Source organism: Anser cygnoides, chromosome 1 (genome assembly GCF_040182565.1).
Source record: "Anser cygnoides isolate HZ-2024a breed goose chromosome 1, Taihu_goose_T2T_genome, whole genome shotgun sequence".
In the NCBI taxonomy this organism is placed as follows: Eukaryota; Metazoa; Chordata; class Aves; order Anseriformes; family Anatidae; genus Anser; species Anser cygnoides.
The window spans coordinates 94,992,130-95,010,000 of record NC_089873.1 but is presented as its reverse complement, the minus strand read 5'-3'; the positions used below and the strand labels follow the sequence as shown (position 1 = coordinate 95,010,000).

The following is a 17,871-nucleotide window of genomic DNA, read 5'->3' as shown; positions in this document are numbered from 1 at the left end:
TCAAAATCTGATGCAGAGGAAAAAGTATCCAGTGTAACAAAAGAAAGAGATGAATTGAAAAACAAACTGAAAGCAGAGGAGGAGAAAGGAAGCGATCTTGCTTCCAAAGTAAATATTCTAAGAAAGAGACTTCAGTCACTGGAAGCTGTCGAGAAAGAATTTCTTAAAAATAAGCTTAAGGAGAGTACTAAATCCAGCACTTCCTTGCAGCAGGAGAACAACAAAATCAAAGAGCTTTCTCAAGAAGTTGAGAGGCTTAAGCAAAAGCTGAAAGAAATGAAGGCCATAGAAGATGATCTTATGAAAACTGAAGATGAATTCGAGTCTCTAGAAAGAAGATATGTCAATGAACGTGACAGAGCCAAGCTCCTGTCCGAGGAGCTGGAGGCTGTCAAAATGGAAGTGGCTAGGTATAAATTAACGGAGAAGGCCGATTCCAATCAAGAGCAGCGTCTTTTTAAGAAGCTCAGAGAAGAAGAAGCTAAATCAAGTCACCTTTCCAGAGAAGTAGATGCACTGAAAGAGAAAATTCATGAGTACATGGCAACAGAAGACCTAATCTGTCACCTCCGAGGTGATCACACAGTCTTACAGAAGAAACTCACCCAGCAGGAAAGTAAGAATAGGGAGTTAGCAAGAGAAATGGAAAGTCTCACAAAAGAATTAGAGAAGTACAGACGCTTCAGTAAGACCCCCAGACCCAGTCTCAATGGAAAAAGAATCTCTGACTTGCAAGTTTTTTCTAAAGAAGTCCAGACAGATCCAGCAGACAATGAGCCACCCGACTACAAAACCCTCATGCCTTTAGAGCGAGCAGTGATAAATGGACAGCTGTATGAAGACAGTGATAACGAGGACAAAGACAACAATGAGGAAGAACAATCAGTGTCTTTCAAAAGCAACTCATCCATTGCGAATGCCGTGAACAAGAAGTTATGGATCCCTTGGATGAAGTCCAAAGACAACCATCCTCAGAACGGAAAGATCCATAAAAAGCAAAATGGAAACTGTGCACAGACAGGAGACCTAGTGCTAAGCCATACCCCTGGCCAACCTCTTCACATAAAGGTAACTCCAGACCACGGACAGAACACAGCAACACTCGAAATAACAAGTCCTACCACTGAAAGCCCTCACTCCTACACAAGCACAGCCGTTATACCCAACTGTGGCACTACCAAGCAAAGAATAACCATTATTCAAAACGCCTCCTTAACGCCTGTAAAATCAAAAACAGCAGAAGGTTACATGAGCCCAGAGCAAGCCATTTCTCCCATTACCATGGCTGCTTTTGCAAGATCTCAAACTCCTGATTCATGTGGTTCTTTAACTCCTGAAAGAACAATGTCCCCTTTGGCTTTACCAGGCTCAAGTTCTCAGGAACAAATGCTCTCCGAGCCTTTGGAAATGGGAGCCAAGCACGCCGTTTTTAGAGTATCCCCAGACAGGCAGTCGTCATGGCAGTTTCAGAGATCTAACAGTACGGGATCAAGTGTAATAACTACTGAGGATAACAAAATCCACATCCACTTAGGAAGTCCTTACGTCCAAGCTCTCGCCAGCTCCAAGCCCGTCAGCCCTTGTACCCCGGTGCAAGATAACAGAACTCCAGCACTAGCTAACGGGATACCCAGTAAGCCCACCAATAAAATCACCAGCAGTATTACTATCACACCAACAGCCACTCCTCTCCCACGGCAATCACAAATTACAGTAAGTAATGTCTATAACTGACCCCCCATCCATGCTGACACCCTTACCAGCAACCCATCCTGTTTTTCATCCCAGCAAGAATGATTTGGAACAGCCCCTTTCCTTTGGGAGAGATCTGTGCATGAACTTTACAACAGTATATGGAACTAACTTTAAGTTTTGCCTGCTTAGTGTTATCAAGTGTGCACTTACTGTATATCTTCTCATTGAAATACAGTTATGTAAAATATTTAGTCTTGCACTTGTATAAATGCATCTTTATGTATTTCCATTTTCAAAATAACTCACATTACTTTTGACTGCAACTTGCCTTGGTAAAATATTTTAACATTACAAAAACAGTAAATAATTGATTATTTTTATCATTGCTTGCAGAACATTTTTTGGTTTTGTGTGTGTTTGTATTTTTTTTGCATGTATGGTAGAATTTGAATTAAGCCATAATATTGCCTGCTAACTTCAGATATGACTTGATTCATTATCTTCCCTGCTATTTCCCAATTCCTCCTAGCCCTCTCATTTCAGATAATTATCGTTACATCACACACACACTCAAAATAATATGTATTGTATCTTATTGCAGATTTTATGGTGCATAAATGATATGTTCCAGACCACAACAACCACTTTTACTCCCCACCTTTTTAACACTATGTTTGGTTACAACTCTTTTAATACCCTCCTGTAAACCTTTCTTATAACTGAACTGGATTCAGATGCCTACATCAGAAAACTATTCAAACAAGGCATGTGTTTCTTTTCCAATACAGCAGAAAAACTACCATCATCTAGGCACCTCATAAAACAATTAACAGCAACACTTAGTTTCCTAAACAATTCACTCAGAATGAACTCACACATAATACTCGAATTTCATCTTTGCTCCTCACTATCAGTCCAACACGCTATACACAAGACGGGTACACTGAAGAAGAAACAAGATTAGCAAACTATGGCATGCCACATTTTTTGTATAATAGGCAGAGGAAGACAGAATCATTAAGAAGTAGTACTAGATCCTCTCTCCAAACACACAGACCTCTAGGACCACAGTAAATTGCAGTACCATACAGCACAGAGAAAACAGGTTAAGATATTTCAGTGATGAATACAGTATTAGTGCCTAGGAAAAGGACAACAACATAAACATTGCTGCCCTCAGTTTACTTGTGGGCCAAGCACAAAATCCTAACCTTCCAGAAGATGCTGCTACTAGTGGACCAACTTTCCCACTGAATGTAAATCAAGCCAAAAGATCTGAAAAACACTTTCGGATATCTCTTTTTTCAAAAGCTGTCATGAAAAAAAAAAAATCAAATTGGAGAGTCAGATTCTTATTCTAAAGAAGTTAAATGCCTATGTATCTCATGCTCTTTGGGGGAGGATAAAAATCAAACCTCCTTATCAACAAGGAAGTCTGCATGCAAGCATAAAGCCCCTATTCACTAAACCCATATCTTTATTCTTGTTTACATTACGTAGTGTAAAAAAAAAAAACACATTTCTGCAGTACAACCTAGCAATTGATTCAGCAAAGGACTTTGGTACATGCTTTAACGTAAGAAAGGGACTTTTTTTCAGACTGGAATCTAAATGATTACAGCTGTAGGTAATAGCTGATTTTAGAAGGAACAGCTTCTACTGAAAATCAAAACCCATCACCCATACACACTTCAGTATAATCAACAATGGGAAGAAAAATTAAGTTACAGATTTTGTCATAGAACTGGATATAACAAGTGTACTACAGCTGAGCAGCGGAAATTTTTAAGTCAAAACGTGGAACTGCACAGGCCTAGCTTAGTGTCATGCACAGCTTCAACAGATGCTGTATCAGATAATTGGGCTTTGCAAGATGTCCTTCCCACTTGGTTTGTCTCACTTTTATCTTCACTGACTGCAAAAGTGAGATCTGATTAAGAGCCGGTACAGAAGAAATGAATGGTCTTATCCTGCAGAGCAAATTGCAAGTTGGCTCCCACCAATTTCAGCAAAAGTTACTGATGAAGACAGTACCCAGCACTCAGGCAAGTCAAGATTATTATAATTTTAGAGTGTGCCAATTATATGTACAAGTTAATTTACTACATTCAGCTTACACATTATTAACTGAAAGGCTCGGCCAAAATTAAAAAGCAAAAGCAGTCCATTCAAAACACATTCTCTGTACTGCATGTTCTATTGATCCATACCCAAGATCTCTCAAGGGACATGCTATAAGCGTGGTACTGAGTAACTGTGCCCTGAGTAACAGACGTCAGATTTCCTAGAAATTAAATGAAATCTTGTCCCTGAGAAACAAAAGCATTTTCTTCTATTGGATGTTAAAATCGTGTAGAAACAAATATCTCATTTTATACCTGCGTTCCAAGTGTACAGAAATGTGTTGATTATTAACCACCTGGCCATCTATTACAATGCCTTGTAAAAGATAAGCACAAATCAGGACATAATACCAACAAGCACACTTAGTCCTTTGGACAATTCCCAAGCTATTATGAATAAGGACATTCAGAGTTTAAAAGATGTTTTCAATACAAAACCTAGGCCAGAGTTCACACCACTTTGCAGGTTAATTATTAAACAGGACAGTTCTTCTGCTACTCTCCTAATACTTATTAAGACATTCTGCTAATGTCTTAATAAGAAGCATCACCATTACCTGTAAATGAACTTGATATGTTTCCTAAAAAACACACCTTTATGAAGGGATACTTATATTCCTCTGCTAATTAAACAATCTATTTATAGACCTTCACTGACTTCACACCAGTTTTTGTCATTGATTTCAGCAGATGAAAAATGAAATTACTATTTTGCCTTAAATTAAGGTTTACAGAATAAAGCCTGTTCATCCTATTCAAATTCTCAAGATCTGTTTCAAAACATACAGCAGGGAAAATACATGCTTGGATGTTGCTGAGAGCTGAAACTTACTCAGCTGTTTGAACAGAAATAAGTTAGCTGTAATTTCATCGTAACAATGGAAAGCACAGCTTAGGGACTGAAATCACGTATTTACAAGTTTACTTCAAGCTGTCCAAAACCACTCCATATTTCAGGTGATTTCTCTTTTACTGAGGGGGAATATTCACCTACTTCCTTAGCAGGCATAGAGAAGGCAACAGAGCAAGGAAAAAAATTAAATGATCTGTCTGTAAATTGATTTAAACACTGAACAGAAACATCAAGCATAATCATATTAAATTTCAACCAAGTAAGACAATTTTTCTAGGACTCTGATGCATTCCAGGTGGTAAGTATTGCTGTTTTAATCTTGGAGGATGAGACACTTTTGTTTTCAATGTTTGCCCCAAAGCCTAAAATATGACAGGTACTTACTTACAATAGTGATACAAATGAATTATAAAGCAAAATATGGTCACAAAAAATTATATATATATATATTTATATATCAGAGGGATTAAACTGAAATAGTGCATAAGAACAGTTTTCAGCCGATCATAATATCAACCCTTCCCTTTTCCAAAATTCTTAGCAAACAATTCCCCTCAAATCTAAAAATTTTGACATCCAGGGGAGAAGGAAAAGTCTTCAGGAACAGAAAGGGAGAATTAGATGATAAAAGAAATAGCGAAGTTATCAAGCTCACTTTCCTTGCTCTTTTCAGTTTTAGCTCAGTAAGCAAAAGAACACAAGCAAGGGCAGCACCTACAGTTCAGTGCCCGGCATTTCTGAGTTATTCTGTTTATGTGATTAAATATTTCCTTTGAAACGTTTATAATTTTTGTCCTTACAGGGAGGACAGATGAGGAAAGGGAAGGGAAGGGAGGAAAATAAAAAAAAGAAGAGAATAAGAACCAATAATGGTATTGAGAGCAGAGTGCCCATCTGTCAACTGAGAGGCACTACTTCAAGTTAAAAAAAAAATAAACCATTCCCTCAAGTAGCTAATTAATGAATAAGTTTAACAAAAATTACAGGAGCAGTCAGCTAGTTTTCCCAGTTCAAAGTATAGTAAATAATGTGAATATGGTGCCTGGGGACAGAATGCAAGGCTGTAAGAGAAGAGCTCTACGCAAGCATCTCATGCAAGGCTTAAAAAGGCACGTTTCCCACACTGAGGAAAAATAATCAGAAACAGAATTGTACAGTATTACTTTCTGATTAAGATTGAAAGGATGCTGCAGGGTTAGGTGATGGAAATGGAGTAACCATTTTCCTAGGGACTTTGTCCCTAGGAAACAGATACTGAGACATGCAAAACAAAAACTGAAAACTGCCTAATCTCTAGGCTTAAGCAAAGACTACCAAAACATTATGTTACCAAGAAACAGAAGAGAAAAAGATCTTATGGTTCAGGCTCAGCATGAGTGGGTGTATAAAGGCATTTTAAAATTAACACCAAGTACTGTAAGTGGGAAATTGCTCAAGGAAAAGACTGACCTTAAAAATTTAAGAATAAGGGACTGTTTTCACAAAACTGCAGTCAGTGGCCCCAAGATGTAGCCAAATGCTCTCTGCTAGCACATCCATCACCCAGTGCTCCATCCTTCTGTGGGCATTCAGTAGGCCTCAAATATCAGAGCTGCCAATTGCATGTGATTCTCCCCAGAATACTAAGCAAAATTGATCTTGGGAAGCAGATTTTGAGTACAGCAGGAAAGATCCGTTTTAATCAGCGACTCTCCACTCCCCGGCGCCTTCATACAAGGATAGCCAAAAGCAGCTCCTTCCCGACTCGTACCCCACCACGTCCCATACCACAGGACCCGGCCGTTCAGTTACGCTGTTATTACTGTTCAGGAGCACTGCGAAGCAGGTTAAGAAACTAACTTGGATTGGAAACAAACAAACCAAAAGATAAAACGGGATTAATTTCACAGCACAGCTCTACAAACAGCTACATCAGCACAACTGAAGGGGCAAGCAACAAGGGACCAGCACCCTTCGTAATGCAGTTGCTGCCAAAGCCCTGGTCTTATCTCCTGAGGTGCTACCACTATGCTCTGAAGAGACGCAGTCTAGCCTGCCTATACATCACAAAGCACTCCAGATGCGCAACCACTCAGTCCTACTAAAAGCCTTTTGGGGCTTTAACAAAAAATGACTCTCACTTTATAGCTGAGAAGAGGAAAAAAAATACAGGGAAGAAGTTAATTGACTTGTGTAAAGGCACAGCAAGGCACTCCCAGTCATGACAAGAATCCAGAACTTCCTATCCTTGAGTGTCTCATACTCAAACCGTTCTAGGTGATGTTTTTATCCTGTAGAAACACCAACCTAGGATGGACAAAAGTTGAGTATTTTTATATGTGTATAATATATATAGTTATACATATAAATTATATTGTATGTATTTATCAATTACATAATTTTTATATTTATATTTAAAAATAGGCCTCTGATTAACACACCTTTAAATGTGATCTCCACAGGTGCAAATAGCCTGCTCCCAGACAGAAAAAAGGCCCTGATGGTAAAAGCACAGGGTTCTTTTACCTCCTCCATGCGGAGCACGAGCGTGCTTTCATGTTCAAAGGTGTCTGTAGGTATGTTTTCACACATCCAGAAAAGGTGGACACTTAAAAATGCATAAACACATCTATCCCTAGCTGCTCACAGTCTGTGCAGAATATGACCCACTGTCAAGACTTACTCCACAAATGGCAGATCCAAACCAAGAGAACTGATGATCTCATACATATTTGTAAAATAATGTATTGTACAAATATACTAATTTTTAAGCACCACCAGAAACATTTGTGTGTCAGCACTGTCCTCTCCTGGGCACAATCAATATCGCAGGGTGTTCAGCAGTCTTCAAAAAGGCCATATACTATTTCTTCTTGGAGACAGTGCCCTAATATGGTGCCTTCTTTTTTCAAGGCGCAAAGAGAAGAGCAACAGGCAACTGTCCATTTCAGGAACAGGAAGCTGCCTTTCAGTGCTGATCTATTGGTTCCAGGGCAATCTTTGTCCTACACGAGTTGACCCTTGACAACCTCACCTTCCCCTGCAACTTGTCAATTATCTACTAAAAAAAAAAAAAACTTTCACCTACCTAATGTTTAGGGATTATCATATTTCCCAGTGAAGACATGTCCTGCATGTCCTAAGAAAAGCAGGGCATGTGACAGAATTTCAGTAATTATGAATGCCAAGTCTGCCTCCAACTCTGCCCAACCCTGTTTCTTTTACCCACCTTTCCCTAGTTTAAAGTAGATTTAAACTTGTTGTTCAGGAAATAACATCATAGTGGCACATTTGGACACATGAGCACAAATCATGTCGCATGTATGGAAATTACTTCTGATTTTAATAGAAATTTTTTTGTCTAGTAGTTTATATTGTTGAAATCATGAGTCCTATAACAGGCCCAATATCAGAAAAATAGTAGAAATGGTAGAAAACTGAGCTTAGAAAGGCTGAAAAACATCCTGAGGTCCCATTTTCTTGTTGCAATTTGACCTAAACCCTTCCCCTGGCTCATCCTGTTCTTAACTTCCTGCAATGATAACAATTTCCCAGTTACCCCAGGTATCTATAACAGGGTTGAAACATCCTTGCCATTAAAAATCTTGCAAATTTCTAAACTAGATTTCTTTTGCTGAAATTGAAATCCAGTTTTTGTTTCCTATCCCTCCACTGGACTTGGAGAACTATTTTCTCTGCAGCAGCCTTTCACATATTAGAAGATAGTTAACATATCTTTCTTCAGTTTTATTTTCTCCAGATTAAACAAACCCAATTGTTTTCCCACCTAATAGCTCGATGAGTACTACTACTGTACAGATTACTAATTATTTTCCCTCTGCACAGCTATTTATAGTGGTGTGTACATTTCTGAAAATGCAGTGCCCCAAGCCAGACAATACCCTGCCTAAGGTCTTAACAACATCAGTAAGTGTAAGGTTTACTTATCCTGCTCACACATCTGAATATAGTCACATACACAAACCAGTCACATAAAAGGAAGCACAGAGCAACTGAGAATTTCCCCACTGGATTCCCAGAAGACATATGCCACATCCTAGTGAAAGACAAGGAAATACTCAAATGCTCTGTGCAATTGAACAGTCTCAGCTGAAAACCATCTTGTTTGGACACCAAAAGGAATATTTAGCTTTGCCACTTAACTAACTCATCCTCACTTGCAGACCTGGCTTTTGGTCCAACTGCATTCAATCATCTAGGAACAAACTGCAGTCTGGCAAAAAGCACCTTATGCACGTTTGGATTTCTGTGTAAAGGATCTTCAGCACCACCCTCTGGCCACTTTTGTTTAAGTTGCAAATGATTCTCTACCACTCAAATTTCTTCGACTAAAAATTTAAGCAGTGGGTACGAACCCAATCTAAAGTTATTTCTCCTCGATCAAGTTCTACAATGACACTAGAAAAACAAATAAGAAAGCCTACAGAAGAAGTTCTCCCCTCTATTTAAACAGATACATTTCAAACAGGAGGCAAAGCATGCATCATACTTCTAGAGAAAAATAAGATCAGGATCAAAGGCATTAGAACTACCCGAAGAGCATGAATTTTCCCTCCTTGATGCCTGCACACACACCTGCCTTAGCCCACTCCCCAGACAGCAAGCACTGTATTGTGGCAGAATACCCGACAGCCCACGTAAGTAACATAAGCTACCCCTGTGCCCTTGGGGAAAAGTGTGTATGGAATATAAATCCTGGTATTTTAGAGCTTCACAGCTGACTTCCTGAAATTGAGAAAGGACGTTTTCACTCTTGCATGTGGAATTTGACAGCTGTCACCCATGAAGCCTTTGTCCCAGTCTCTGAAGTACCTGATGCCGTTTCACCATGGAATAACAAACACACGCACTGCATACAAGTTCTCACTGTAATACCCTTTCTCCTGCCAGTTCCTACTCCAAGTGATTAAATCTATTTCAGAAGTCAATTTAAAACTAAGTTAAAAGATCCTTATGAAACTATATTCTTCTTGATTCTTAGAACATTGCTTTAACTACTTATTTCTACAACCCTAAACACTACTGGCAAAAACTTTGATATTTTCTGAATCTAACACCTAAAACTAATATAACACTGTTAGGTTGACAGACATGTTGCATAACCTGCTCATTTCAAAAGCACGGTTTTTTGTTGCTTTTGTTGTTGTTGTTATCATTTGCCTATACTTACCTAACTGTTGTTTACACACATTAAATAAAGGAAAACCACACAGCTGCTAAAATCCCAGCTAGGTAACTCCTGGGAAACATTTAGTTTCTAGGAGTGGTTTGAGAGCACTGATGGGAATTAGAAAGGCCTCTCCAGAGCACAAAAGGCAGTTCAGCTTGGTTTTTGAAAGATAAACATCTTGTTTCCTCTTCTGCCACTTAGAAAGATAGCAAATATAAAAAAAGGCTTACAGATGAGGACTTAAGGAGCTTTAACTTAACACAGACGATGAACAGAGCAGACAAATTCAGGAAACAAGTGGGTGGCAGAAAAGAATCAGGTAGACTGAAAACCATTCATCTCGAAGATTTGGTAGAAATTGGTAGAAAGGGTTGAAGAGATTTGAGGAGACTCTTGGTACGCACACAGACTTCCCACAAACAGATAAAAGAGTGAAAGATCAAATTGAAAACACCACCAATATCTACACATAGTTTTTTTAGTAATATAGGTCTTCCTAAAAAACAGCACATATGCCAGGAATTACACCATTTTAGTTATTTGGACTGTAAGTAAACCCTGACAAAGCGATCAGTTTCTAATGCAACATTCAGTGCTAAGCAGTAATAATTTAGATGTATTCAGTGGTGTCACTGATAACTGCAAAACAGAGCATCATTTTGAATCATCAAAATTTTTTTGTTGAGATGAAATCTGACTGCTCTGAAGGCCACGTTGTAAATGATGGTTTTAATGAACTGGAAACAAACTGATGAATGAACAATGAACTGGCACAAACCAAAGGACAGAGTACAGGGGTATTTTCACACCTGACTTCCTGCTGTTTTAATAAGACTTGAGCATCTGGAAAACAGTTAGATGCACAACATCTATAAAGATTTCAGCCTACAAATACTTTCTTCAAGTACTAACAATATCATTCAACCAAATACAGGTAGAATCCTCCAACTGCTTTGTACTATATAGAATCTCTAAACTGGAATGCTTCTCCAAAAAACAAAGCCAAAAGAGACACCACTTACTTAGTGATACAATCACACTTGAGCACGCAAGACTTTATATAAATACTTTTTAATCTATTCATCTCAATATGCTTGGCAAATGATGGGTAATTTGTTTTATAATTAGGAAACTGAGGCAGACACATTCTATATAATTTCTAAATTCATAGCAGATAGTAGCACCTCCAGAAATAGTACATCCAAATGTTTTAATTCTCAATACTGTGCCTTATCTACCAAATCATGCCACAAAGCCAGAAGAAAAACTGTATCAAGTCAGTGCTCAAGGATACTCATACAACAGTAATACAATTATCCCCTCCAACACCCACCCCTTTTTCCTTTGCAGTGCCTTTGAGGATTTAAATAAAATAAATTCTGTTGGTTTAGAGTTTTTTCCCTTGCACACTAACAATCTGAGTGATAAAATCCAAAATTATCTTACAAGTGCATGCTGTTTTTTTTAATTAAGCATTAAATCACAAGTTTTAGTTCAGTTTTAGCTTCGCTAGATAGTGATGCATCACAAAACCCACAAACTTTGCTGCCACCTAGAGGTAAAATCTTTCAACGACCACAAAGCAAAGAAAAAACATCTTTTTCCTTTTCATTTTCAAGACCAAACACTTTTTCTCAACGTATAAACAAAAGCTACAAATCGATACTTTCTAATTCCAAAAATAAAAACATGAAATAAGTCATGCACTATCAGACCCAGGATCTACGCATCTCAACTTCAGCAGTGACAAGCAGTAAATGCTTACAAAAAAAAAGCTAAAGTACCAGGTGAGCAGAGTAGCATGCCAAGCTTCTAGCAGTCTACAACTTGGCGCTCTCCTTGGCTGAAACCTGCATCAAGCCTTTATGTTTAGCAGCCCTTGATGAACTCCCTGGATCAGTCTGAACTCTCTCCAAAGCACTTTACACCATCACCTTGCCTGCCTGTCCCAATGAGTTTTAGTTCACTAACAAGGGAGAACACTTCCTTTTACTGACCTTTTACTTGCCTTTTGATACTTTCAGTCTATGCCCTCTCAAGTACATCTAGAAAGAGTGAATTCCCCTATTCACCATCAATGGACTAGGAATAATGCAAGCTTCTCCTGTTTGCTTTTCGTCTCCACAATCTATTTTTCAATCTGAAAAGCTTCAGCGTACGTTGTCACTCTGTATGCAGAAGCCATTCCATAACTGACCATCTTTGCCACCTTTTCCTGCATTCTGTTATACACAATTCTGAGCTGTTGAGACAAAATTCTGCAAAACCATGTAGGTATGGTTCAGATTTACACACTAGAAAATTATGTTTTATTTTTTCTTCTATACCTTTCATAATAATTCCAAACGTGCTTGTTATGTTTGACAACTGCCCGTTGCTGAATACTTAGGACCATTTACAGTGACTCCAGGACCTGTCTTCTGAGTCACAATAAATATATTTACATATAGTAAATATAGTATATATAGTTTAGTATGCAAACTAACTTTCCCCGTACTTGTTATTTTGCACTTGTTAACGTTGAATTGACATACAGTTTATCACTTCGCTATTCAGTAGCGGAGATTACCATAAACTCTTTGTTCTAACATCCTCCCTTTTATACCCTATGCAAGCATCATTAGCTCAGTACTAACATATTCGTAGACTGCATGGGGGAAAAGTTAAATACCATGGGTCTCTATCATGTTCAAATGTTACCACCATATTGTTAAAACTGATTGTAAACTTTGCTTCCTATCCATTTGCCACTTTTTAAACACAGTAACTTTCCTACTTTTTCCACAGAAACTTTGTTCTCCCAAGATTCTTTTGTTACATGACCACTATCAGTTTGTGTTTTTTTTATATATATTCATATTTTTTAAATCATAATATAACATAGCCATGTCCATAGCAGTAAGTTAAAGGCATCTATGTCCATCCCTCAGACAGTAATGCACAGTCAACTCAAACTGTAAGAAACAACCTGATACTCCAGAACTGGTGAGCCAGCTGCAAACTACCTACTCTGAATTAACCCTCCTCTGGGCTAGCTCCCAAACTATGCCTGTGAATTGTTCCAGAGTTAAATCCAGGTCACACACCACCCAAACAATTTAACACTACTGACAACTTAACAGTTCGAGTGCCTAGCTTCAGACACTGCCTCGCTCATTATTGGGCCATCTGATGCCATGTGCTTATGTATCTAACAGGTACTCAAAACAACATCATCCTTGCCAAGAATTGTGGATCGCAAAATCAGTAACCGTGTGGGTGCACACGCTGTTCCTTATTGTCATTTCTATAGCTTGACCAGCTCAGCTGTTATAATTACCAATACCTCTACAAGTCGCATCACATTCCTCTAGCCCCACAAGCAATTTCAGTAGTAGATTGCACACCACTGCTAATAATTCAGCAATTTCAAAAATAATCTCCTTTTGAATTCTTGGAAAATTACCACATTGTTCTTAAAGATTACTACTATGCTTTCTATCTCTTCTGAAACTTCAGTGAATCCAGGTTATTTTTTTCCTATTCAGGATCCATTAAGCACATCTGTGATGTGCAAAAATTTCCCCCAAGTCCTCCATGCTGAACACACACAAAAAATTGACATCAGCTTTTCCACTCCTACTTTGTTCTTTCAAGAAATTCAGTTGTCTACAGCCAAATCATAGGCTTTTGAAGTCTGATAAATTTAAATATTTATTTATTCCAGACAGACATGGTTGGCCACTAGAAGTTGTTTCTCAAAAGTTGTTTTTGTCCAGCTCATTCTCGTTCACACTCGATTGGCCAAAGTTTCTATGCTGTTTTCTACCATCCTCATTTGAGCAACATTTCCACGTTTTTTTGTTTTTGTTTGGTTTGTTTGTTTGTTAAATCATCAGTGAACTTTTACTCTGTTGTTTAACTATAAAAGGTATATGTATGTGTTTAGTTACATGAAGTGGAAAGAACAGTGAAGAGCTAAGTATACAACCAGCCTCTCGTCCCTAACATGACTACTTTCTTGGTTTATTTCAAGATCACTGATGCATTCCGTCAATCAATTCCGACTCGGATCCCCAAACCAAAGCCTACAACCACAACTAAACTACCTGTCAAAATTCCCACTGGACATCTCAACAAACCACTCCAAGACAGCAGTTCTGGAAAGCTACATATTATAAGGACTGTGTCTAAAACCTGCCTTCAAAGTGGAGGGAGAAGGTAAATAATTGCTTAAATCCATTTTACTGTCATAGATCAAAGAAAATCTGAACCTCAGTAGCAGTTATTTCCACTGGGGGAAATCATCCGCACAGCGCATTAACAGGCACCAACCACAGGACAGCAAGAGATAGCCAAATTCTTAAGAACCAAAGCTGAGTGCATGTCTGCTGGGACCAAGCTCTGCTCTTGTTTTTCTGGTGTCGTTCCACAATTTGTCCCCCACAGTGGGAAAGCAAATGAGATACAAATAAGTTTCTATTATAAATTTTTTTTATATATATTTCACAAATAGCAGTATTAATGTTTCTGTAGATTTATACAAGTACATGATAAACTAAATGAAGCAGGGTTAAAGGAGGAGTTGTTCTGCTTTCAAAGTTGGTCTAGTAAAAAAAAGTGTTTTAGCATGGATATTTTATGGTAGCTAGTAAAGACAGAATGAAGAGAGGAATGGAAAAAATCTACTCTTAAATTACATAGAAATGCAAGAAATAAAGAGCTCCTTGCTGTGCCAAGCATCACTTTAGAAACATGACTTGAAGGTGAACAATTCTCTCCTCAATGAGTTAATTAGCATGATTAGCCCCACTTGCATTCACACAGATGTTACCTTTCAAAAACAGATGCAAGAGTTGAGATGGATGTTGTTTGTATTAGCTATATTAACTTTTACCCTTTTATTTGGACTATAGTATTTAGTTTTCAGTTCACTTAAACTGTATTTGTTGGAACTGATCAAAATTTGTGTCAAGTACAAACAGTATGTTGTGACTTGAAAGAAATGCAACTCTGTTTCTGCAGCCTTCTACAATTTTGCCCTTCCTCACAACTGCTCACAATCACGTAAAATAAATAGCAGCAGTCATAACTTAGTGAAGTTTTTTCAACCAACTAATTCTTTGCACAAGTAGGATTAGATCACCCACGAAATAAGTTAGCATATTCCTTTTTTCTTAAAGTATACCTTCTTTAAAGGACTTTAAAAAATCATTCAAGTTTCCTTTCAGCCAATGCGCGCACACACACAAAAAAATCAAAACATCAGAAGAGGCTCCAGGTTTGTCGTTTTCAATTTTCTGTAAAATGGCAATTGTTGCTCTAACAAGAAAATTGCTGACTGTTCCATTTTATAAAGTATAAAACTAACGACATACTATTACTGTAAGTAACTCCCCCACAGGAATTCTGTAATACCAACTAACATCAGTTACTGTTTTAGAACATAAAGATTAGTTTATTTCCCTGGTATTAATGTCTCCCTCATTCTTCTTCCCCTAACAGAGTGCATTCCAACAGTCTAAATGGCTCAACTGATAATTTGTGGGAAAGCTCCTTTCACATAGGTCTTTCTTTAAGAACTGCCAAATCCTAATTCCTAAATAAAGCCAAAGCTGGTAGTGATCACAGCACCACAGACAGAATTGGGACTGTTTTGCTGAAGCAAAGAGAGATTTTGATGCATTCAGTTACCCAATTTCTCTCCCTTTTATTTCACAGCTAAAAGTTTAACTTAGCCACTGAGGCAGTACACCACATTAGCACTCCTGCGTGACTATTTTTACAAACCCACAACAGAAACCCATGCCTCCCTCAACAGCTCCACAAGAAATTCTCCATGGGTACTTAAGAAAGGGAAGGTTTAAAAAGATCAGTCTACTGAAAAGTTATTTCAGCACGTGCCCTACAAGACACATTTGTGGCAAAGAGCAGAAATTGAAAAGAGACTCTTCTATATTAAAAAGAGAAGCCTTCAAATGTAATTCACTAAAGCTGGAGGTAACGATAAAGTTCTGAGGCTATGTGTGACATATGCTCAGATCCAAATAAAGTTCACAGAAGCACCCTATTAGGTGCTCTGCAAGTTGCAGAACAAGTATGTGTACGTGTGAAGAAGCAAAACAATGTTGAAAAAGCAGGTGTCAACTTCGCATGCTTACCAGAGAGATGCAAGAAGGAGCTTCAGCACGAGAACAGCATTTGTCTGAAGGGACAGCAACTCACGGATGAGCCAACGCAAAGACACAAAACTCTCCACATGCAGATCCGCCAACAGATCTCAGCTCCAAATCAAGCCCACAAAACTCTCACCAAATGTGCTACAATGATCGGTCTGCTCCTCAGTAGCTGCAAATCCGACATTACAAATTGATGCTGTTTATCAATGGCAGCCTTCATTGCCTGCCTACCGAAAGAAAATAAAAACTTCTGGCACAAGAAATTAAATCCTACTTTAGAGCACAGAAGGACCTCTCAAGTGCTGTCAGATCATCACCCATAGCACCATGCTATACTTCTCACCTATTTGTACTGCTGACATAAAATAGTTTTCCCGTCTTTCGCTCTGTCTTGGGATGACACAAATCATTTCTATGTAAAAGGGACGCAACCCACATAGGCTCTTACTTAAGGACATAAAAAATCCTGCCAGAGGCGGATGCTACAGTCTTATGGGATTAAGGGAGGCAAAGAAAGCATGGGAGAATGAAAGACAAGGACTGGTAACAGAGAAAGAGGTAACTGGAAGAATTTCTGGAAAACAGACATCTATCCCTCAAACTACTCAGTAGATTTGGCACGCTGGCTACAGGAAAGACAAGAACATTTATAGCGCCTGTGAGGAGTGCTCTTTCTGTTCATGGAGAGAAAAGGAAACAGCTAGCATCCTGCACCAGTACTAAACAAATTCCTGAGTATTCCTTAACCTCTCCCGTACAGTTCTGAATGCAATACAAAAATAATATTCAATAATGGATGCAATTGTGGCATAAACTGGTCAAAGCGAGTGGAGGAAACCCTGCGTTTACACAACTTGGGACATGTGCAACACTAAAGAAAACTAATAAACAGACAATAATCCCTAACCACCCTCTCTCCATATCTCTCAAAGAGAAAGGTTTGCTGAAGAAGTTATTTGGCAAGTTGGTTTGTGTCATGTGGCAAGGTAAATAGATGGCTAATCCCTTCAGTTTTTTGGTTTTTTTTTTTTTTAAACATCTATAAACCCCCTGTTAGCACGGTAAACATTCATGTCTCAAAAGTGAGAGTAACTACCTTCAATTTTTAATACAGACTCTAAACTAATGATTTCTAATGATGTGGACAAAAACAGATTAGGAGTTACTCTTATATCCGTATATTAGGATATGTATCTCATATTTTCCTCCCCTTTAAGCAAGTCTGAACATTTTTCACACACTTTATCTTAGAAGTAGCATCTTCTAAGTACAAGTCACTAAAATCAAAGACACTTAAATACACTTACGAGGGATAGGTTATTTGGATGAATATTCCATTGGTCAGGTTTTATTCTAGGGCTAGTCTTAAGGGACTTGGCAAAAGGTCAGTATTTCAAGTACATATTTCAAATTCTTCTGCTTCTACCTACCATTGTGGCAGAGATGCTTTTTAAAATAGGTCAAAGTTGGAGAGTTTTTCTAAGCTAATTTCATATTTTACAGAACTAAACATGATCAAATCTGTCAAAAGCACTAATGGAAAAATATATTCTTGTATTTCTGCTTACACTGTACTTTGTAAACCCTGTCCATACGATGCAGTTCAAATGAACATTTGATTTTACGTCTGTTGTACATGAGGAGCAGTAACACAAAATAAAAATAACACATGATCTTCTTAGTTTGCTGATGGCTTGTGTCAACTTAATACAACAGGCTCCACATAAAGAACATGTCAACAAGTTCACAGAGGTGGGATCTGGACAGCAGAGTCCAGATACACGCGGTTTGCACAACATTCTCCCACAATCACAAGTAGGGAAGCATCCACAGAATGTTCTTAGAGTAAACAACACGCAGCGCTAAAAGCTG

At 38.2% G+C, this 17,871-nt stretch overlaps 2 protein-coding genes across 5 annotated transcripts in view; one reads left to right on the top strand and one right to left on the bottom strand.

Moving 5' to 3' along the window:
• The window catches only part of FILIP1L (filamin A interacting protein 1 like), an 84,802-nt gene extending 67,122 nt beyond the window's left edge, over positions 1–17,680 (top strand). For 3 of the 4 annotated variants that reach the window (XM_048058151.2, XM_013184880.3, XM_048058149.2), the window contains 3 exons: positions 1–1,713; positions 13,857–14,041; positions 15,326–17,680. The exon at positions 1–1,713 is cut by the window's left edge and continues 1,039 nt beyond it. In XM_048058151.2, the coding sequence (XP_047914108.2) occupies positions 1–1,713; positions 13,857–14,041; positions 15,326–15,416 (1,989 nt within the window). In that variant the 3' untranslated portion in view covers positions 15,417–17,680. The remainder of the gene's footprint in view (positions 1,714–13,856; positions 14,042–15,325) is intronic. The other variant, XM_066990384.1, reaches the window with a different exon arrangement.
• CMSS1 (cms1 ribosomal small subunit homolog) overlaps positions 1–17,871 on the bottom strand; it is a 239,465-nt gene that overhangs the window by 220,016 nt on the left and 1,578 nt on the right. The window lies entirely within an intron of this gene.